Source organism: Hemitrygon akajei, chromosome 16, assembly GCF_048418815.1.
Source record: "Hemitrygon akajei chromosome 16, sHemAka1.3, whole genome shotgun sequence".
NCBI classification, from domain to species: Eukaryota; Metazoa; Chordata; class Chondrichthyes; order Myliobatiformes; family Dasyatidae; genus Hemitrygon; species Hemitrygon akajei.
In genome coordinates, this window is record NC_133139.1 from 28124897 (window position 1) to 28148661 (window position 23765).

At 45.4% G+C, this 23765-nt stretch overlaps 1 protein-coding gene across 3 annotated transcripts; it reads left to right on the plus strand.

Annotated features, from left to right (window-relative positions):
• The first annotated feature begins 5726 nt into the window (after positions 1–5726).
• On the plus strand, positions 5727–23491 carry mpv17l2 (MPV17 mitochondrial inner membrane protein like 2). 3 transcript variants are annotated; one of them, XM_073068544.1, is made up of 6 exons: positions 5727–5869; positions 6681–6871; positions 11712–11873; positions 17676–17752; positions 20985–21113; positions 23210–23491. In XM_073068544.1, the coding sequence occupies exons 2-6, from the start codon at positions 6682–6684 to the stop codon at positions 23297–23299; spliced, it is 648 nt and encodes a 215-aa protein (XP_072924645.1). In that variant the 5' UTR covers positions 5727–5869; position 6681; the 3' UTR covers positions 23300–23491. The 3 variants fall into 3 exon arrangements, with proteins under 3 accessions (XP_072924645.1, XP_072924646.1, XP_072924644.1); XM_073068545.1 differs by having other exon boundaries at positions 5729–5807; positions 20985–21117; XM_073068543.1 differs by having other exon boundaries at positions 5729–5807.
• The last annotated feature ends 274 nt before the right edge of the window (positions 23492–23765 follow it).

The following is a 23765-nucleotide window of genomic DNA, read 5'->3' on the forward strand; positions in this document are numbered from 1 at the left end:
TTTATTCTGATTACATTTTACATTTCCACTTTTCTCTCTCCTGATGTTAATTTGAAACTCATTTTGAAAACTGCCATCCCTAGTAAATGTTTCTAACCATCTGCTTTTATCATCTGAGGTCATTGATTGACGAATACCATGCGGTTGACCTGTCCTATGCTGCCACCTAGTGTCCACGATCACATTTGCGTGTTTATCCTGTTCCATTAAAAAAGACGGGAAGGGGGAGTGGGAGTGTAATTCAGGCTGTTTAGTTGAGGATGGGTGGACTAGAGTGAGGTGGAGAAGGACAAGTATTAATGGAATGCTGTGTTCTTGACGATTTTTCAGGGCAAGATATTAAATGAGATACTGTATGTACAATGAAGATGCTGGAGATCTTGAGCGGCATGCACAAAATGCAGAGGAACTGAGCAAGTCAGGCAACATCTGCAGATGGGAATATACAATTAATGTTTCAGGTTGAGACAATTCATCAAGACTGGGAAGGAAGGGGCAGAAGCCAGAATAAGATACAGGGGGGAGAAAGGAGAATGAGTGCTTATGGTTCCCATCCTACCCACGGCCTCCAACCTGATGGCAATAACTTCCATTTCTCTTAATGTCCCTCACTTCCTCCTCTTTCTTCATTACCCATTCTGGTTACCCTCTCAAACTTTCTCTTCTCCTCACCTGTCCATCTCTTCTCTCCGGTTCCCTTTCTCCCATGGGCTACAGTCATCTATTAGTTTCCTTCTTCAGCCGTTACCTCTTCCACCTATCACTTCCCAACTTCTGACTTTATCCTGCTCCACCACCCACCCACCTGCCAGCTTGTACTCCTTCCCCTGCCCCTACTTTCTTATTCTGGCTTTAGCTCCATTCCTTCCCAGTCCCTATGAGGGGTCTTGGCCTGAAATGTTAATTACTTATTCCCCTCCGCAGATGCTGCTTGACTTGCTGAGTTTCTCCAGTGCTCATGTGTGTTAGACGAGACCCTGCACACTGCCACACCAGTGAAAGGGGCCAAGGTGGTTCACCTCGGGCAACGTTCAGCCTTCAAGCAACGTCACCAGAACATACGAACAGAGGCAGGGGCAGGCTTTGAGCATCCTCTACAGTTTAACAACACCATGGCTGATCCTTTATCTCAAAAATGTTCCTGCTTGAGAGCCCTTGATTCCTTTTATGTCCAGAAATCAGTCCCTGACACAGACTATGCTTCACTTCTGTCTGGCGACCATCGAAAGCTCACTCGTGACATTCAGCAGGCCAGGTAGCGCGAAAAAGTTGATGCTTCAGGCGCATTTCAATCAGGGTTTATCTGATTCATTAACTAGGTTTCTCTCTGCACCTACGCTGCCTGATCCGACAAGAGAATACTTCCAGCGTTTCTGTTTCATTTCAAAGGTAATCATGATGGGGAGTGTCACCTTAAATACCCTGGGGCTTTCCGAATCAGAGTCAGGTTTAATATCACCAGCATGCGTTGTGAAATCTGCTGTTATCCAGTAGTAGTTCGATGCAATACGTAATTAAAAAACCTGTGAATTAGAGCAAGATGTATTTGTGTGTGTGTATACACCGTGGCATGCAAAGGTTTGGGCAAATTTCTGTTACTGTGAATAGCTAAGCGAGTAAAAGATGACCTGATTTCCAAAAGGCATAAAGTTAAAGATGACACATCTCTCTAATACTTTAAGCAAGATTACTTTTTTATTTCCTTCTTTTACAGCCTCAAAATAACAAAAAGGAAAAGGGCCCGAAGCAAAAGTTTGGGCACCCTGCATGGTCAGTACTTAGTAACACCCCCCCTTGGCAAGTATCACAGCTTGTAAACGCTTTCTGCAGCCAGCTAAGAGTCTTTCAATTCTTGTTTGGGGGATTTTCACCCGTTCTTCCTTCCTGATGCATTTTGGAAGCAAGTCCTGTGGACTGATGAAGTTAAAATAGAACTTTTTGGCCGCAGTGAGCAAAGGTATGTTTGGAGGGAAAAGGGTGCAGAACTTCATGAAAAGAACACCTCTCCAACTGTTAAGCACGGGGGTGGATCGATCATGCTTTGGGCTTGTGTTGCAGCCAGTGGCACAGGGAACATTTCACTGGTAGAGGGAAGAATGTATTCAATTAAATACCAGCAAATTCTGGAAGCAAACATCACACCGTCTGTAAAAAATCTGAAGATGAAAAGAGGATGGCTTCTACAACAGGATAATGATCCTAAACACACCTCAAAATCCACAATACACTACCTCGAGGTGCAAGCTGAAAGTTTTGCCATGGCCCTCACAGTCCCCCGACCTAAACATCATCGAAAATCTGTGGATAGACCTCAAAAGAGCAGTGCATGCAAGACGGCCCCAAAATCTCACAGAACTAGAAGCCATTCGCAAGGAAGAATGGGCGAAAATCCCCCAAACAAGAATTGAAAGACTCTCAGCTGGCTACAGAAAGCGTTTACAAGCTGTGATACTTGCCAAAAGGGGGTGTTACTAAGGCAAACATGAGGAAACTAAAGATATAGCCATGGGCACCCATATGGGTCCCAGCTATGCCTGCCTTTTAGTTGGCTTTGTGGAACAGTCCATGTTCCAAGCCTACACTGGTATCCGCCCCCCACTTTCCCTTCGCTACATTGACGACTGCATGCATGCTGAGCTCGTTGACTTCATTAACTTTGCCCTCAAATTTACCCGGTCCATTTCTGACACCTTGCTTGATCTTTTCTGTCTCCGTCTCTGGAGTCAGCTTATCTACTGATGTCTAGTGTAAGCCTACGGACTCTCACAGCTACCTGGACTATCCCTCTTCCCACCCTGTCTCCTGCAAAAATGCCATCCCCTTCTCGCAATTCCTCTGTCTCCGCCGCATCTGCTCTCAGGATGAGGCTTTTCATTCCAGGACGAAGGAGATGTCTTCTTTTTTTAAAGAAGGGCTTTCCTTCTTTACCCGGTCTGCTCTCAAACACATCTCTCCCATTTTACGCACATCTGCCCTCACCCCATCCTCCCGCCACCCCACTCGGGATAGGGTTCCCCTTGTCCTCACCTACCACCCCACCAGCCTCCGAGTCCAACATATAATTCTCCATAACTTCCGCCACCTCCAACGGGATCCCACTACCAAGCACATATTTCCCTCCCCCCCCCCCCCCCTTTCTGCTGGGATCGCTCCCTACGTGACTCCCTTGTCCATTCATCCCCCCCATCCCTTCCCACCGATCTCCCTCCTGGCACTTATCCTCGTAAGCGGAACAAGTGCTACACCTGCCCTTACACTTCCCCCCTCACTACCATTCAGGGTCCCAGACAGTCCTTCCAGGTGAGGCGACACTTCACCTGTGAGTCGGCTGGTGTGGTATACTGCGTCCGGTGCTCCCGGTGTGGCCTTTTATATATTTGTGAGACCCGACGCAGACTGGGAGACCATTTTACTGAACACCTACGCTCGGTCCACCAGAGAAAGCAGGATCTCCCAGTGGCCACACATTTTAATTCCACGTCCCATTCCAATTCTGATATGTCTATCCATGGCCTCCTCTACTGTCAAGATGAAGCCACACTCAGGTTGGAGGAACAACACCTGATATTCCGTCTGGGTAGCCTCCAACCTGATGGTATAAACATTGATTTCTCTAACTTCTGTTAATGCCCCTCCTCCCCTTCTTACCCCATCCTTTATTATTTATTATTCCTCCTCCTCCTTTCTTTTCTCTCTGTCCCTCTTACAATCACTCCTTGCCTGCTCTCCATCTCCCTCTGGTGCTCCCTCCCCCTTTCTTTCTCCCTAGGCCTCCTGTCCCATGATCTTTTCCCTTCTCCAGCTCTGTACCCCTTTTGTCAATCAACTTTCCAGCTTTTTGCTTCATCCCTCCCCCTCCTATCTTCTCCTATCATTTCAGATTACCCCGTCCCCCTCCCACTTTCAAATCTCTTACTATTTCTTCTTTCAGTTAGTCCTGACGAAGGGTCTCGGCCCAAAATGTCGACTGTACTTCTTCCTATAGATGCTGCCTGGCCTGCTGCGTTCTACCAGCATTTTGGGGATGTTACTAAGTACTGACCATGCAGGGTGCCCAAATTTTTGCCTCCGGCCTTTTCCTTTTTTGTTAATTTGAAACTGTAAAAGATGGAAATAAAAAAGTAATCTTGCTTAAAATAGTAAAGAAATGTGTCATCTTTAACTTTATGCCTTTTGGAAATCAGGTCATCGCTTAGCTATTCACAGTAACAGAAATTTTGACCAGGGGTGCCCAAACTTTTGCATATCACTGTATGTCAAATGTGTGGCTTCCTTAATGATGGATGCCCATTTTTTGAAGCATCACTCCTTCAAGATGTCCAGGGTGCTGGGGAGGCTGGCGCCCATAAATAGAGCTGTCCGAGTTTACAACTTTCTGCGGCTTGTTTCAATCCCACCCATTGGACACCCCACTCCCCGTTCCATACGGTGATACAGCCAGTTAGGATACTCTCTGTGCCACATCTGTAGGAATTTGCAAGAGTCTTTGGTGACATGCCAAACCCCCTCAAACTCCTGATGAGATAGAGGCACCATTGTGCCTTCTTTGTAACTGCATCAATATGTTTGGTCCAGGAGAGATCCTAACCCAGGAACTTGAAATTGCTCACTCTTTCCACTTCTGATCCCTCTATGAGGCCTCATCTTACCCTTTCCGAAATCCACAATCAATTCCTTGGCCCTACTGACACTGAGTGCAAGGTCGTTGCTCTGACACCACTCAACCATCTGATCTATCTTGCTCCTTATGCTTTCTGGTCACCTTCTCAAACTCTGCCAACAACAGTGTTATCAGCAAATTTATAGAAGGCGTTTGAGCCGTGCCTAGCCACGGTCATTGGTGTAGAAAGCCTGTAGCAATGGACTAAACACACATCCCTGAGGTGCACCAGTGTTGATTATCAGTGAGGTCGTGATGTTGTTTCCCATCTGCCCAAACTGTGGTCTTCTGGTGAGGAAGTCGAGAATTCATTTGCAGAGGCCCAGGTTTCAGATGCAGATCAGGCCTATAGGAATGATTGTATTAAACACTGAGCTGTATTCGATAAATGGCAGCCTGACACAAGTATGGTCCAGGTGCTCAAAGGCCAGGAAAGCTAGTGGGATCGCACCTGCTGTAGACCTACACTGGTGATAGGAAGTTGCAACGGATTCAGGTTCTTGCTGGGAGGAGTTGATTGTAGCTACAACCAACCTCTCAACACACTTCATCACAGAAGATACGAATGCCACAGGACGGTAGTCACTAAGGCAGCTCACCACGCTCTTGTTGGGCTCTGGTATGACTCCCTGTGTATCTGTAGACTCTGTCCTGCCGAAGGGTCTCGGCCCGAAACGTCGACTGTTCTCTTTTCCATAGATGCTGCCTGGCCTGCCGAGTTCCTCCAGCATTTTGTGTGTGTTTCAGCAGATTTATACTGTTTTTCGCCAAAACCAATCACTTCATTCATTAAATTAATCAATAATAATGTTTTATAACATTTAAGCAAATGACTGCCTTAAATGTTAGTCGCTGACGTACCCGGACAACGGGATGACTCCCTTCCAGCAGTTATTTAAATGTTAATTGAGGTGGAACAGCCGTGCGTAACAAAGCACGCTCCTCTGTCAAAGTGTCATTGGGGAAGAAAGCCGGTAAAACATGGCAGTGCCGCCTGTTCATTGGCTAATCCTTGCATCAATCAAGGCAAAGCTGTGATTATATTGGTCAGAGGGCGGCGTCCTTCCGGAACTGAAGCCATGTGATTCCGGATTCAGATGGAAAAGGGAGAGAGAGAATTGGGAAGACGCTGTTAAATGTGGAAATGGTGAGAGAGAGCCCGGCAGGTGGAGAATCGAGCAAAGTGACGGGGGAGTGAGCAGCAGCGAGGTGGGTACGCAGAGCAAGCGATCGAGGATACAGTGAAAGGAGTCAAAGTCGAAGCAGACCCATTGGGGCCGAAATAGGAATTCGTCCGTTTGTAAGATTTTTTTTTGGGGGGGGGGGGGGGAAGGTGATCTTTGTTCGGAATAGGGAGACGCAACGAAAGAAAATCCGGAGATAGCGAGTGTATTAAATTGGATAGGGAAGGAAGGCGGTAACGTGTGTGAATTGAGGCAAGGATAAAGAGAGAGGGAAACAAGCAGGCGAAGAGTGAACTCTGAGCTTGTGGTGGCAGATTGAGGCTCAGAAAGATTGGCCGTGTAAAGCATCTTTGCAGCTGCCCAGGAACGTCTTGAGACTCGCAGTCTCTTTCGCTGAGGCCCAGGATTAATTCCAAATCCGCTTTGTTTGAATCTCGGTGTAGGGGTTTCACGGGATCATGTGCTGACCGTGCTTGCCAAAGCATTTTATCACCAAGAAAGAATTTTAATTGTACGTTCATAGAACACAACCATTAGCAATAAAGATTAAATATTTAATCTACGGATTGACTGCTTGCAGTTGTCAAATTTACCAAGGCTAGATTGCAACCTGCAGTTGATGCTGTGGACGGTAGTTGGCCAGATAGTTGGTCGCAGTTTGTGGGCGCAAAGTTCCAGGGTGACATTGAGCAACTCAAAATGGAGGTTGGAAGGTACCATCAACAGTAGGATATTGTTTTGAGAGAGGCAACAACTGCTGTCAGGCAGGGTCTTCAGTGTCTGAGCATTTGGTTTTGATCTTCACCCCCCCCCCCACAACTCTCCTTGGTACCCAGGATGGCGGTGCCCCCAAATCGAAGACTATTTGTGCGCCTGCTCGGCTACTGGAAGCCCCTATTTAGTGGCAGATTTCTGCTTTTAACCAACACCGTTAGCTGTGGGGGTCTGATGGCAGTGGGCGACATTATCCAGCAAACCCGGGAAATGCGGCGGAATGCTACCTACCAGCGGGATTGGTCTCGGACAGGTAAGGAATGAACTTCTGAAATTTAGCCAGTGGTGTGATAGATGAACCGGGGCGGCCAGCTTGTGAACAGCCATGTAATACTGTCAACGCACACAAAATGCAGGAGGAATTCGGCAAGCCAGGCAGCATCTGTGGAAAAAGAATACAGTCGACGTTTTGGGCCGAGACCCTTCGGTCTTTTCCATAGAAGCTGCCTGGCCTGCTGAGTTCCTCCAGCAGTTTGTGTGTGTTGCTCGGACTTCCAGCATCTGCATTCTCGTTAGCAATGTAATACTGTCTATTTGGATCACCAGACCATAATCTAGTTCTCTGATGAAATCACTGTTGTGCTGATAAATCAGCAGACGGGGCAGATTGAAAATTTGGCTGAGTGGTGTCGTGACAACAACTGCTCACTCAGTGTCAGCAAGACCAAGGCTAGTTGTAGGTGTGGATGTGGGAAGTCAGGGAGAGCTCCGGTGTCCCTGACATTGACACCTGCAAGAGGTGCATCCAGCTGCAGCTCCTAACAGACCGCATTAGGGAGCTGGATGACCTCCTGATCATTCGGGAGAATGAGGAGTTTATAGATAGTGGCTACAGGGAGACAGTTACGCCAAAGGAGCAGCGTGCAGGTAATTGGGTTACCGTCAGGCGAGGGAAGGGGAAAGGGCAGGCAGAGCAGGGCTCCCCTGTGGCCATTCCCCTCAACAACAAGTGTACCGATTTGGATACTGTTGGTGGGGATGGCTTACCTGGGACAAGCTGCGGCAGCCGGATCTCTGGCACTGAGTCTGGTTCTGCAATGCCAGTAGTGATAGGGGACTCGATAGTTAGACGTACAGACAGGAGGTTCTGTGGTCGTGACAGAGACTCCCGGATGGTTTATTGCCTCCCGGGTGCCAGGGTCAGGGATGGCTCTGATCGCGTGCACAGCATTCTGAAATGGGAGGGTGAGCAGCCAGATGTCGTGGTACACGTCGGTACCAATGACATAGAAAGAAAGAGTGAAGAGGTCCTGAAGAATGAGTATAGAGAGCTTGGTAGGAAGTTAGAGCGGATCCTCAAGTTAAAGAACAGGATTGCTACCTGTGCCACGTGCCAGTGAGGGTAAGAATAGAATGCCCTGGAGGATGAACATGTGGCTGAGGAATTGGTGTAGGGGGCAGGGTTTCAGATTTCAGGATCATTGGGACCTGTTCTGGGGCAGGTGGGACCTGTACAAGAGAGACGGGTTACACCTGAACTACAGGGGGACCAATATCCTTGCAGGGAGCTTTGTTAGTGCCATTGGGGAGGCTTTAAAATGGATTTGCAGGAGGATGGGAACCATAGTGCCAGAGTAGATAGTGGAGCGGGGGTGAAAATAAATTATGTTACAGTTTCATGCAAAGTCACAAATAGAAGGGTTGTGTGTGGTGGTAATAATCTTGAGGTGTATCTATTTCAATGCGAGGAGTATTGTGGGGAAGGCTGACGAGCTGAGGGCCTGGATTGACATGTGGAATTATGACATTTTAGCCATTAGTGAAACTTGGCTACAGGAGGGGCAGGACTGGCAGCTTAATGTTCCAGGGTTCCGATGTTTCAGACGTGATAGAGGCAGAGGGATGAAGGGTGGGGAGTGGCATTGCTAGTCAGGGAAAATGTTACAGCAGTGCTCAGGCAGGACAGATTAGAGGGCTTGTCTACTGAGGCCATATGGGTGGAGCTGAGAAACAGGATAGGTATGACCACATTAATGGGGTTGTATTATATACCACCCAATAGTCAGCGAGAATTGGAGGAGCAAATCTGCAGAGAGATAGCAGACAACTGCAGGAGACGTAAAGTTGTGATAGTAGAGGATTTTAATTTTCCACATATTGATTGGGACTCCCATACTGTTAAAGGTCTAGACGGGTTAGAGTTTGTAAAATGTGTGCAGGAAAGTTTTCTAAATCAATATATAGAGGTACCGACTAGAGAGGATGCAATATTAGATCTCCTATTAGGAAATGAGTTAGGGCAGGTGACGGAAGTGTGTGTAGGGGAACACTTTGGTTCCAGTGATCATAACACCATTAGTTTCAACTTGATCATGGCTAAAGATAGATCTGGTCCTCGGGTTGAGGTTCTAAACTGGAAAAAGGCCAAATTTGAAGAAATGAGAAATGATCTAAAAAGGGTGGATTGGGACAGGTTGTTCTCTGGCAAGGATGTCGTTGGTAAATGGGAGGCCTTCAAAGGAGAAATTTTGAGAGTGCAGAGTTTGTATGTTTCTGTCAGGATTAAAGGCAAAGTGAATAAGGATAAGGAACCTTGGTTCTCTAGGGATATTGGAACTCTGATAAAGAAGAAGAGAGAGATGTATGACATGTATAGGAAACGGAGCAAATAAGGTACTTGAGGAGTATAAAAAGTGCAAAAAAAAAGAAAGAAATCAGGAGGGCTAAAAGAAGACATGAGGTAGCTTTGGCAGTCAAGGTGAAGGATAATCCTGAGAGCTTCTACAGGTATATTAAGAGCAAAATGATAGTAAGGGATAAAATTAGTCCTCTTGAAGATCAGTCGGTTATGTATGGAACCAAAAGAAATGGAGGAGATCTTAAATGGTTTTTTGCGTCTGTATTTACTAAGGAAACTGGCATGGAGTCAATGGAAATAAGGCAAACAAGCAGGGAGGTCATGGAACCTATACAGATTGAAGAGGAGGAGGTGCTTGCTATCTTGAGGCAAATTAGAGTAGACCTGACAGGGTATTCCCTCGGACCTTGAAGGAGACTAGTTTTGAAATTGCAGGGGCCCTGGCAGATATATTTAAAATGTCGGTATCTACGGGTGAGGTGCCAGAGGTTTGGAGGATAGCTCATGTTGTTCCGTTGTTTAAAAAAGGCTCTAAAATTAATCCGGGAAATTATAGGCCAGTAAGTTTGACGTCGGTAGTAGGTAAATTATTGGAAGGAGTACTAAGAACTAGGATCTACAAGTATTTGGATAGGGAGAGTCAACACAGCTTTGTGCGTGGTAGGTCACGTTTTGAGGAGGTTACCAGGAAAGTGGGTGAAGGAAAGGCAGTGGATGTTGTCTACGTGGACTTCAGTAAGGCCTTTGACAAGGTCCCCCATGGGAGGTTAGTTAGGAAGATTCAGTCGCTAGGTGTACATGGTGAGGTAGTAAATTGGATTAGACATTGGCTCAATGGGAGAAGTCAGAGAGTGGTAGTGGAGGATTGCTTCTCTGTGTGGAGGCCTGTGACTAGTGGTGTGCCACAGGGATCAGTGCTGGGTCCATTGTTATTTGTCATCTATATCAATGATCTGGATGATAATGTGGTAAATTGGATCAGCAAATTTGCTGATGATACAAGGATTGGAGGTGTAGTGGACAGTGAGGAAGGTTTTCAAAGCTTGCAGAGGGATCTGGACCAGCTGCAAAAATGGACTGAAAAATGGCGGATGGAGTTTAATACAGACAGGAGTGAGGTATTGCACTTTGGAAGGAAAAACCAAGGTAGAACATACAAGGTAAATGGTAGGGCACCGAGGAGTGCAGTAGAACAGAGGGATCTGGGAATACAGATACAAAATTCCCTAAAAGTAGCATCACGGGTAGATAGGGTAGTAAAGAGAGCTTTTGGTATATTGGCCTTTATAAATCAAAGTATTGAGTATATGTTGTATAAGGCATTGGTGAGGCTGAATTTGGAGTATTGTGTGCAGTTTTGGTGACTGAATTACAGGAAGGATATTAATGAGGTTGAAAGAGTGCAGAGAAGGTTTACAAGGATGTTGCCGGGACTTGAGAAGCTGAGTTACCGAGAAAGGTTGAATAGGTTAGGACTTTATTCTCTGAAGCATAGAAGAATGAGGGGAGACTTGATAGAGGTGTATAAAATTATTATGGGTATATATAGAGTGAATGCAAGCAGGCTTTTTCCACTGAGGTTAGGGGAGGAAAAAACCAGAGGACATTGGTTAAGGGGGAAGGGGGGAAAAGTTTAAAGGGAACATTGGAGGGGGCTTCTTCATAGAGAGAGTGGTGGGAGTGTGGAATGAGCTGCCAGATGAAGTGGTAAATACAGGCTCACTTTTAACATTTAAGTAAAACTTGGACAGGTACATGGATGAGAGGGGTACGGAGGGACATGGTCCAGGTGCAGGTCAGTGGGACTAGGCAGAAAAATGGTTTGGCACAGCCAAGAAGGGCCAAAAGGCCTGTTTCTGTGCTGTAATGTTCTATGGTTCTATGAGGAGAGAGAAAAAGCCTCACACACGTGCTCTCTATGTACCCAGGATATTTGAAACTCGACATTAGGTAGCTAACCAGTGGGAAGAGCAGCTGCAGTTTCTAAACTAGCCAATCACGACAGAAGCCACTTTCGACCATCAGAATAAGCCACGCCTCCCACAAGACAATATTCTGGTACTAGGTTTAGAAAATCAATCAAGCTGAAGATCTGGAAATCTGAAATTAAAAGTAAAAGCTGAAAATGCTGTCGGGAAGGGAATGAAGCAGGTCAGGGGGCATCTGTGGAAAGACAGAGGTGGCTGGTATAGCAAACGGGAAGACACGCCAGTGATCCAGCCGCTTCCCACGGTCTTGGGCAGAGCAGTTGCCATATCAAGCTATGGTGCATCCTGATTGGATGCTTTCTATGGTGCATCCTGATTGGATGCTTTCTATGGTGCATCTGTAAAATTGGGTGAGGCTCATCAGGGGTCATGCCAAACACGCTTGGCCTTCTGAGGGCTTGGTGTGCTTTGGCCACAGCATCTTTGTGGTCGGACTGGGACAAGCTATTGGAAAATGGCCATCAGTGTGCGTGAGCAAGTGATTTTAGCCATGCTCATTGTGGTGTGCTCCTTCCCTCTTTCCCCAGGGCGCATGTTTGCCACGGGTTGTTTAATCGGCCCCTTTGGGCACTTCTGGTACAAGGCACTGGACGGGCGGTTCCCGGGACGGACCGCGACCGTGGTGTTGAAGAAGGTGCTGCTGGACCAGCTCATTGCTTCACCCATCTTCGGCTTCATCTACTTCTTTGGTAAGCGTAACAATGCCTCATGTCCAGAGAATTCATGCCGTTATCTCAGACATCACCGTCTGTCCACGCTAACTATTTGAATCTCAACATTGGGTAGCTGAACAATGGGAGGAGCAGCTGCAGTTTCTAAACTACCCAATCATGACAAAGATTGTGGGGATAGAGGCTGCAGTGGTACCAACTTTCTGTACCCGACACCACGTAAAACAAACTAAGCCACACAGAGTGTACCCTTCAGCCCATCTTGTCCATGCCTACTCAGATGTCCTTCTGAGCCATTCCCATTTGCCTTCGTTTTGCTCGTATCCCTCTGAACCATGTACCCCTACAAATGCCTTTTTATTCTTGGTTTACTATTGTCACGTGCACTGAGATACAGTAAACGGCTTTGTTTTGCATGCCGTTAGGCAAATCATTTCATGATGTCAGTGTATCGAGGTAGGTCAAGGGGAAAAGCAATAGCAGAATGCAGAATGAGAGTGGTGCAGTCAGAGGAAATGCAGTGGAGGCAGCAAAATGGGGTGCAAGGGCTGTGACAAGATAGACTGTGAAGTCAAGAGTTGATCACCATCGACGGGAGATCTAGTCACGGGACTGATGGAAGTTTGCAGGCTTGTTTTCAATATTTTATCTCTTCTGCCTGATGGAAGTTGGGGTGGGGGGGGGGGGAGAAGAGAGCCTGTAGGAGTTATTTTGCATTGGAATGTACTGCTACTGCAAAACAACAAATTTCACCACGTATGCTAGTGATATTAAACCTGATTCCGATTCTTTGATGACCCTGAGGCAGCAAGAAAAGTCCATGAAGGGTATCTGGTTTCCGTGATAGACTGGGTGTTCTCAACTTTGCACTATTTCTTGCGTCTTGGGCAGGCTACCAAGCTGTGATGCATTCAGATAGACTGCTTTCTATGCTGCATCTGCAATGTTTGCTGAGAGTCATCGGGGAATGCTGAATTTCCCTAACTTTTTGAGGTATTGCTATGCTTTCTTCGCCATTGTGTCTGCGTGGTTGGACCAGGACAGTCTATCGGTGATGTTTTACACCTAGGAGCTCTCAAACATCTCCAGCTGAAATGTTGTTACTGTTCCTGCCTCAACCACTATGACAGCTCGTTCTGTATGTTTCAAAAAGAACAGAGGGAGGCAAAAGTGGGGGTGCGACATTGCTAATTAGGAACAGTGTCACGGCTGCAGAAAAGGAGAAGGTCATGGAGGGATGGTCTACTAGGTCAGTGTTGGAGGAAGTCAGAAACAGAAAAGGGGCAATAACTCTACTGGGTGTTTTTTTTTATAGACGCCCTCCACCCCCCATATATTGAGGATCAGATAGGGAGGCAGATTCTGGAACAGTGCAATAATAGTAGGGTTGTTCTGATGGGAGATTTTAACTTTCCTATTAATTGGCATCTCCTTAGTGTAAGGGGTTTGGATGGGGTAGAGTTTGTTAGGTCTGTTCAGGAAGATTTCTTGATGCAATATGTAAATAAGTCAACTAGAGGAGAAGCTGTACTTGATCTGGTATTGGGAAATGAACCTGGTCAGGTGTCAGGTATCTCAGTGGGAGAGCATTTTGGAGGTAGTGACCACAACTCTATCTCCTTCACCATAACGCTGGATAGGGATAGGAGCAGAAAATTTGGGAAAACATTAAATTAGGTTGGGGGAAAATAGGATGCTATTAGGCAGGAACTTGGGAGCAGATGTTCAAGGAAATGCAAGGCAGAAATGTGGCAAATGTTCGGGAAACATTTGCATGGACTTCTGCAATAGGTGTGTTCCATTGAGGCAGGGAAAGGATGGTCGAGTTAAAGAACCATGGTGTACAAAAGATGTAGTTAATGTAGTAAAATCTAATTAAGAAGAAAAGAAAATCTTATAAAAGGTTCAAGAAGCTAGGTACCGTTAGAGCTCTAGAAAATTGTAAGGTTGCTATGAAGGAGTTTAAGAATGGAATTAGGAGAACCAGAAGGGGCCATGAGAAGGCCTTGGTGAGCAGGATTAAGGAAAACCCCAAGTCATTCTACTAGTATGTGAAGAGCAAGAGGATGAGCCATGTGAGGATAGGACCAATCGGTTGCAATAGTGGAAACGTGCATGGAGTTGGAGGAGGTAGCGAAGGTACTTAATGAAAACTTTGCTTCAGTATTCACCAGGGAAAAATACCTTGGCAATTGTGGGGATGACTTACAGCAGACTGAAATGCTTGAGCATATAGACATTAAAAAACAGGATGTGCTGGAACTTTTGAAGAGCATTAAGTTGGATTAGTCACTGGGACTGGATGAGATGTACGCCAGACTACTGTGAGAAGCAAGGGAGGAGATGCTGAGCCTCTTATGATGATCTTTACATCATCAGTAGGGATTGGAGAAGTACCGGAGGATTGGAGGGTTACAGATATTATTCCCTTGTTCAAGAAAGGGACTAGAGATAACCCAGGAAATTATAGATCAGTGCGTCTGACTTCAGTGGTTGGTAAGTCGTTGGAGAAGATCCCGAGAGGCAGGATTTATGGGCATTTGGATAGTCAGCATGGCTTTGTCAAGGGCAGGTCGTGCCTTACAAGCCTGATCAAATTCTTTGAAGACATAAAACGCATTGATGAAGGTAGAGCAGTGGATGTAGTGTATATGGATTTCAGTAAGGCATTTGATAAGGTTCCTCATTCAAGGCTCCTTCAGAAAGTAATGAGGCCTGGGATCCAAGGAGACCTTGCTTTGTGGATCCAGAATTGACTTGCCCACAGAAGACAAAAGGTTTTAGATGGTTCGTATTCTGCATGGAGGTCGGTGACCAGTGGTGTTCTGCAGGGATCTGTTCTGGGACACCTCTTTGTGAATTTTATAAATGACTTGGATGAGGAAGTGGAGGGATGGGTTAGTAAGTTTGCTGATGACACACAAGGTTGGGGTGTTATGGATAGTGTGGAGGGTTGTCAGAGGTTACAGCAGGACATTGATAGGATGTAAAACTGGGCTGAGAAGTGGCAGATGGAGTTCAACCCAGATAAGTGTGAAGTGGTTCATTTTGGTAGGTCAAATTTGAAGACACAATATAGTATTAATAGTAAAGCTCTTGGCAGTGTGGAGGATCTGAGAGATCAGTGTCTTCAAGCGCAGGTTGACACTTGTTAAGAAGGCGTACGGTGTGTTGGTATCCATCAACCATGGGACTGAGTTCAAGAGCTGTGAGGTGATGTTACAGCTATATAAGACCTTGGTCAGACCCCACTTGGAGTACTGTGTTCAATTCTGGTCATCTCACTACAGGAAGGATGTTGATACCATAGAGAGAGTGCAGAGGAGATTTACAAAGATATTGCCTGGATTGGAGTGCGTACCTTATGAGAGTAGGTTGAGTAAACTTGACCTTTTCTCCTTGGAGCAATGGAGGGTGATAGGTGACCTGGTAGAGGTGTACAAGATGATGAGGGGCATTAATCGTGTGGATAGCCAGAGGCTTTTCCCCAGGGCTGAAATGGCTAGCATGAGGGGGCGTAGTTTTAAGGTGCTTGGAAATGTCAGGGGTAAGTTTTTCACACAGAGAGTGATGGGTGTGTGAAATGTTCTGCCAGCGGCAGTGGTGGAATTGGATACAATAGGGTCTTTTAAGAGCCTCTTAGATAGGTACATGGAGCTTAGAAAAATAGAGGACTATGCACTAGGGAAATTCTAGGCAGTTTCTAGAGAAGGTTACGTGGTCGGCGCAACATTGTGGGCCGAAGGGCCTGTAATGTGCTGTAGATTTCTATGTTCTATGTTCATACCTGCTTCCCCGTCTACATGAAGAAACTGTTCCTTGCTTCACTTTTATATCATTCTGTTCTCACCCTAACCCTAATTTTTGATTCCTTTTCCATGGGGAAAGAACTGTGCATTCGCTTTGTCTATGCCTCTCATGATTATAGACACACCTTACAGATGTGTGTATGTATGTGTGTATATATATATATGTATATGTATGTATATATATATATATGTGTGTGTGTGTCCTACACTCCGAGCATTAGTCCTAGTCTGCCTAACCCTTCTCTATAACTCAGACCTGGCAAGATTCTCGTAAATTTTCTTTGTACTCTTTGCACCTTAATGACGTCTTTCCTATAGCATGGTAACCAAGCTGTACACAAAATTCCAGGTCTGCTCTCACCAACACCGTGTACATTTAACAAGCAGAATTGATTACAACATGCCTGACACTGAGTAAATGTACTGGTGGGAAGTGTGTGAAAAAATAATTAGTCCACAAGGGTCAAGGATTGTTTGGTAGATGACATCTTTCAGGCTTTATGGCGGTAACAGCCAGTTAATACAAACAGGAACCAGTCTCCAATGTAAAGTCAGGATAGCTGTGTGAATGAGCACTGTTGTCTCTAGTAAGAGCCATCTTACAATACAGTCTGTTTGGGTTTCCACATCAGCAGTAAAAGTGCCCAAATACACACGTTCTTGTCAGTTGAGATACTCTATAATTCAACAGACCCATTTGTTAACACCCAAAATGTTGAAGAAAACTATTGGAACTGTATTAAATCTTCTGCTGGTGACTTTGATACTTAGGGAATGAAAATCCTCCTTGTAGTTTGAGTTCAGTGAGATTCTACTGAGGATTCTTCCAGAAGTGGGTTTGTCTTTAGTTCTCCTCAGTGTCTGCCTTTCCATCATCTGCAGTGCATTCTCTGTGGCTCAGTTAGTCACGACAGTGTCACAAAAAGGCCCTTTGGCCCACTGAGTCTGTTTTGACCGTCAAGCACCCATTTACACTGATCCCATGCTTATCCCATTTTATTTCCCTCTTCACCGTATCTCCCCCATTCGCATCTCCTCCAAACATACTCTGCTGCCCTTAAAATTCGTGGTGGTGGTAGAACCTTGGAGAATCGCTGGACGGTGGGGGAGAGATATGGCGAAGAGGGAAAATAACATGTAAAGCTTTACAGACCCAGTGATCTGAAGATCAGGGTTCAAATCCCACTGCTGTGTGTAAGGAGTTTGCATGTTCTCCCTGTGACCACATGTGTTTTCTCAGAATGCTCTGGTTTCCTTCCACATTCCACAGAACTTAAGTTGTGGGAATGCTACGTTGGCACTAGAAGCTTGTTGACACGCCTGGGCGGTCCCCAGTGCAACCTCGGACGGTGTTCGTCTTTGACACAAACAATACATTTCACTGTATATTTCAAAGTACACGTGACAAAAAACGCTAATCTTTATCATTTATGAATGGCAGTTTATCAAAGGTAATTTACAGTGCCCAATTAATTTCCCAACGCAGGTCTTTGGGATGTGGGAGGAAACAAGGTCTCTTGGAGAAAACCAATGCAGTCACAGAGAGAACATGCAAAGTCTGCATGGTGCACGTCCCAAGTGATGTGGTTTTAAAAATGTTAGTTACCGGCTAGTTCAGACTTGAACAGATCTATTACAGCTTATGTATCACATCTAGGGAAACTGGGATTTGCAGGAGGTGGTACACAACAAACCTACCGTAATAAATAGTACTGGGGCTTGTATTGGTTAGAATTTGGTGGACTACTTTTGTACTCAGTCAATAGTCAAGACTGAGGGAGGATTCTTTTGATGTGCTCATGAAGTTTAATGGACCGGAACAAGGGGGATGAGCCGTGAAATGGGAGCAGAATGCTTCGGGGATGATTTTAAAGCTGTTCATCAACAGGGGACAGCAGGGAACAGGAGGACACTTCCTCCTGAGCACGTGGCCGGTGTTTAGGGGTTCTTGTGGGGGAATGATGGTATTGATCAGTTCAAATGACTGGAATGTTAAAATCTGTTCTGGCAGGAATGGGAACGTTGGAAGGTCACAGTGCCGTGGAATGCGTGAGAGAATTCAGGAGCAAGTTCTGGGAATTTTACAAGGTACAGTCATGGAATCAAAGATCTGCGTCTTGTGAAGAAAATGTTCTCTGTTTACAAATTGCGGTTTGAAGCATTTCTGTCTCTCCCCCACTTTCTGTGGTTTGGAACAAGGCAAGGATGAATTTACAGTACTTTGCAGAAGTCTTGGGCGCATATATATAGTTGGGGTGCCTAAGACTTTTGCACAGTACCTGTATTTGTCAACGTGGAGCAGACAGCGTGTTTGTAAATCTGGCGGGAGCAAAATGTGTTGGGAATGGCGAGGGTGGAGCACCACGGGAGGGGTGTGGGACAGGCGGCAGAGAAGGAGAGCTGGGGCAGGGGTGACACACCTAGCCTTGAGAGACCAGACAAGGTCATTTGATTCCAAATAATTGGTTTATTGATCATTACAGAACGTCTCTCTGGAGCTTCCCACTCCCTCCCCTCTCCCTTCCCCTTTTCCCAACCATGATTCCCCTCTCCCTGCCCCCTTCCCACTCTCAGTCCACAATAAGAGACCCATATCAGAATCTGGTTTATCATCAGTCACAAATATAGCAAACTTTGTTTTTTTTTTCCTTTGTGGCAGCAGTACAGTGCAATACATAAAATTATTACAGTATTGTGCAAAAGTCCTAGGCACCTTAGATCTACACATGTGCCTAAGACTGCACAGTAAGTACTGTGAATTGCAGTTGTCTCCAAAACAGAGTAGCAAGGTCTCTGTCACATTGCTCTGGGGTCTTGTGTGTTTTTGTTCGTGACCATGCTCTTCTTTCTGGGGTGTGAGGTGCTTTGAAACATCTCGTGCTTGGGGGAGAAATGCAGTGGCACTGCAAGTTGTTCGACGTCAGAGATTAACCTGGTCTTTTATCCTTCCATGGCTGCTTGTTTCTCAGGTCTGCAGCTCAAAGTTTGAAAACTTCAAAGTCAATTTTATTATCAGAGTACGTGTGTGTCACCACATACAACCCTGAGATTATTTTTCCTGCAGGCTTACGCAGAAAATCTGTAAAATAGTAGCTGTAATGAGATTCGGTGAAAGGTCAGCTGGAGTGCAGAAAATAACAAACTGCAAATGCAAATATCAATAGCAAAAATAATTAGAACATGAAATGACAGGATAAAGAGTCTTTAAAGTGAGATCATTGGTTTGGGAAACATCTCAGCAGGTGGGCAAGGGAGTGTCGTTATCCCCTTTTGTTGAAGCGCCTGATGGTTGAGGGGTAGTAGCTGTTCCTGGACCTGGGCTCTTGTACCTTCTACCCGATTGCAGCAGCGGGAAAAGAACAGGGCTTGTGTGGTGAGGACCCCTGACGATGGAGCTGCTTTCCTGCAAAAATGTTTCATGTAGATGTGCTCCACGGCTGGGAGGGTTTTATCCACGATGTACTTGGGCCAAATCCACTACCTTTTGTAGGATTTTCCATTCAAAAGCATACCCGGCCATGATGCAGCCAGTCAATACACTTTCCACTACACATCTACAGGTTTGTCAAAGTCTGTGATGTCTTGCCGAATCTCAGCAAATTCCTAAGGTCCTGTTGTGCTTTCTTTGCATTTACATTTACATGCTGGTTATAGGACAGATACTCTGAAATAGTAACACCCAGGAATTTAAAGTAACTGATTGATCCCCTCCAGCTCTGATTCTCCAATGAGGACTGGCTAATGGACCTCTACTTTCTCCCTTCCGAAGTCTTAAGGTGCTCGCTGTCTCCTCGGGAGAGTGCAGCATCATAAATCTACCACCTACCTACGTGTCGGCTCACTGCAGCTGGCAATAAACCCCAACCCCACCCTGCAGTGAGTGCTGCATCTACTGGCCTCCGATCTGTCACGTTCACCTTCAGTCCCCTCTTGTGGCTTGGGAAGCAGCAAAAGATCCTGCTCCCGTCCCTCCCGGGAGAGCCATCTTCGCCCGTGAGTTGGGCGTGGCTGCTGCAGCCGCAGAAACGTAAGCCGTTCAGCCAGCTGAGGCTGTTCCGTGTTCGGTAAGATGAAGGCTGATCCCTATCTGCTCTTTTGCTTTACATACTGCTTTAATCACCCTTTGATAATGTTATCTCTGAACTGTCTTTTAGTTATGAAACCTGATAGATAAACAAGTATGTGAAATGTGACTGGGGTCTGGGCAGGAAGGTAAAGTTGAGGTTAGTCAGTTCAGTCCTGGTCATTACCCTGAAGGAATGTATTCAACGGGCACAGCAGCCTGCTCCTATTTGTTGGCATATTCATAATTGTTCCGCCAGCCCAGTGCAGAAGACAAGAGAATAGGCCACTCAGCCCCTCGAACCTGTCCTGCCTTTTGACGTGATCATGGCTGATCATTGCTAAATGTAACGCCTTTTCCTCAGTTCCTCCAATGTTTATCAATTCCACCTTAAATTTATCTAATAATCCAGCCTTCAAACTCAACCCCCCCCCCACCCCCAACCCAAGGGCGGAGAATTCCAAAGATCCCCCACCTTCTGAGAGAGGTTCCCAGGCATGTCAGTTTTAAATGACCTCCCCTCCTAGTTTGTAGTGTTGTTGTTTCGTTCACATTGAAGCTACTGGAGGGGTTCCCTGCTCCCTGTGTCCTTGTATCACTCCACCCTCGATAATTCTTCTCTCCGTTCCCACATTCTGGTCTTCCCTCAGCAGTACGAGGTTCTGCCTCCACACTTCACCTGTGTCTTTCAGTGCGGTGAGATCTTCCCGACCGGAGAGAACACGAGTATACTCAGCACAACCACACCTTGCAATTGAATCCTCTGGAGTCTCAGCGAAAGTCTTCTACCCCTTTCCCGAGGGAAATTGAAACTGACTGAGATGTGCTATCCCAGAGTGAATGCTGGCCACACACTGGCCAGAGCTTTGTACAGCAAAGCACAAGAAATTCTGCAGATGCTGGAAATCTTGAACAACACATGTAAAATGGTGGAGAAACTCACTAAATTAGGTGGCATCTATGGAGGGGAATAAACAGTTGTCTTGCAGAGTTCCTCTGTGTTTCTACAGCCAAGGATTGTTTCCTCCCTTTTCTTTGCACTCTGGGCCTGAAGCCATGACACTGTTTCCCCAAGGTCAAGGGACAGCTCCAGTCTCCCGATAGGTATTGACAGCTCTGGCCATCGCTAGGAGGGAATGTATCATAAGAAAGCAATAGAGAGAGAGAGGCAGCTGCCCTTGTTGGCCTTGTCCATGTTTACCAGTGCAATGTAAGGTCACTGCTTCAAAACTAACATTTCACTGAACTCGTTTCCAGGCGGATTGGATGGTGTGGCCTGCCGCACAGATAATCAACTTCTACTTCCTCTCTCCGAAGTACCGCGTCCTGTATGTGAATTTTCTAACCATCGGATGGGACACTTTCCTCTCTTACCTTAAGCATGAGGTAGGTGAGTTTGTATTGATCACCTGCATGGGGTGGGTGCAGAGAGAGAATAATCTCCTATACTGACCAATCACAAAACCCCAGTCCATGGACAGTATGGATTAGATACCAGACTATAGCTCCCTCTGTACCAAAAAGGGTTGGATATGGAGTGAAGTTCCATTGTTCTGTCATACACTCCCAGGGCAGGGGCGATGCAACGTAAAGGTCACACTGTGCAATCCTAACCCATCTTCCTCACCCTACCTTAAGTACTTGGGTTGTGGGTGAGTTGTACCATGGAGTGAGTGTGTGCAATTATTTTTCAGTAGGTGGCATGCAAAACTGTGATCTGTGACCACACAACTTGGTAAAGATCAACTCACAAATCGCCATAATTCAGGGTGGGTTCAACTCCAAGTCAGATTGAACTCTGCTCACAGAGATGAAAAGCCTTTGCTTAACTTTTGAAGAAATGCACATTGGTACCACTATCGTGTTTTAATGTGCTGTACTAGTCAATTTGGATCAGTCATCTAATACCACACGATTTTCACCACCATTTGTGATTTTTAAACTCAAACTACACAAATTTTTTTTTAAAAAGTCGCCGTCATTTTCATCATGTATTTTTGCCCAAAGCTTTAAATGAATGTCCCCGAACGATGAGCCATCCTGCTGAGGAGAGCACCTTCCTCCATGCATCCTGTCGAAACTTGCTGGGATCATGTTCACTTCTGTCAAATCTCCTTTCAAATGATTTTGCTGATAGGGAAGAAAGCTTCTCCAACCTAACCCCTGCAGCATTTAATCCCTCGTTCCTCAATCTGCTCATTAGCACCACTTAATTCAGTGCTTATACCTCAAGCAACTTCACTTCAAAGTAAAAAGCAGCTTACATTGGACAACAAAGATTTTGCTTCCTAAATACATTTGGGTGTATCTTATGGATTCTGGGCTGTTGATCATGCAAATTGCCATGAAGTTGCCCTATCGCGCACCATTTTTTTGAAATTGCCTAAATTTGTTAATTGAAATTCATAATTCAACTCAATTAAAATGTTGCCCACAATGTAAGCTGAAAAGTTTTCTATCTTGTTCAGGCGTGCGTAGGTGGGGTGGATGGTACATGGCAGGACAGGTTTTAGAAAAACTATTAAAACATCGCGTACACACCGTTCCTTTGCATGCATATTGGTTTGTGCTCAAAATGCACATCCTCTACGAGCACAGCATATTGTGTGTACTCAAAATAAAGTATTTGTATTTTCAGCAATGTTTGTGATGGCACAATATCTTGCCAATGTTGTAACAGCCATGATACCTTGTTATATTTGTGGCGAGTATACACTTTAATCTCAAAGACAGAGCTTGATTCCTCTTATTAACAAAACCTCTGAGCCAAGCTCAAAGATTGACAGAACACGTTGCATAACAAATGTGAGGAGCCCAGGCTTTGACTTGGTTGCTAATTTTATACCCAAAGTAGGGTAATTCTAGACAGTTTCTAAAGTTGGTCGGCACAACATTGTGGACTGAAGGGCCTGTAATGTGTCGTAGATTTCTATGTTCTAATAACTGATGCCAAGATTAAGGAAGGCATTTTTGTTGGTCCATAAATCAAACGGGTCATCAATGATGGGGAATACAAAGATCTAGTGGGACCGGAGAAAATCACATAGAAGGTATTCAAGGATGTTGTTGAAAATTTTCTTAGCAATGACAGAGCAGCAACTACGTGCAGCTGGTTGACAATATCCTTCAAGCATACAAGTGCAACATGTCACCAAAGATTCACTTCCTGCAACGAAAATCATCAACAAAACATCTTGGCTTCGTTGAACTATTAATTTCTTGTTTCCCTCAGATTGGTGTGACACAGGTAGCCTGAAATTATATTTCTGTTCAGCTTCAAGTGGTCTATCTTAACCGAAAAATACTTCCGAGGAAGCAACGCTTCGCTTTCAAAAAAATTTCCTGTCCGGTGTTATCATGTTGCTGTTTATATGAACTAATTAGCTGTCACATGTGCTTCATTAAGAATGTGGTCAATGGCTGCGAGGTGTTTTAGGATGTGGAAGTTGCCAAGTAAGTGCAAATTCTTTCTTCTTCCTTAGATCCCGCCTGAGCAAGTGGCCTTGTTGGAGGAGACCGATATTTCAAAGGGGCAGGGGACAGGACTGGGATCTGCGGAAGCTGAGCAGTAACGCTGTCTTGGGGCCTTAGCTGGTGGACGAGGCCTGGAGCCTCTCCGGTGTCAGTTGGCCAATGTAAACCAGTCGCACTTTCCCTATTGCCCCGCCTCAGGAAGAATTGCTGTATTTCTGGTTGTAGTTATTTTTCAGAGCTATTTTTACCATTCTGAATTTGACAAATTAAATTATATTTTAAGTATGCAGCATTTTGGTGGCTCTATCACTGCCTCAGCTGTCTGATCTAGTGGGGTACATTTTGTAGTAACTGCTGTAATAGGACTCACAAGCCAATTTGCATACAGCAAAATCTCTCAAATTGAAGATGTATAATCAATCTATTTGTTAAGTAATGTTAACTGAAGGAGAAATATTGACATTAGTCAATACTGTAGAAAGATCTGCCCAGCTCTTTAGATTGGGTCCGTTATCCTTTACATTTACTATTTGAGGGCAGATGAGTTCTTTAGTTCAGGATTCA

What these genes read in the sequence shown, in the direction of transcription:
- mpv17l2 (XM_073068543.1), top strand. An exon ending in GCGGGATTGGTCTCGGACAG is followed by an intron (nt 6,872 to 11,711) that starts GTAAGGAATGAA and finishes CTCTTTCCCCAG; the next exon opens with GGCGCATGTTTGCCACGGGT. An exon ending in TCTCTTACCTTAAGCATGAG is followed by an intron (nt 21,114 to 23,209) that starts GTAGGTGAGTTT and finishes CTTCTTCCTTAG; the next exon opens with ATCCCGCCTGAGCAAGTGGC.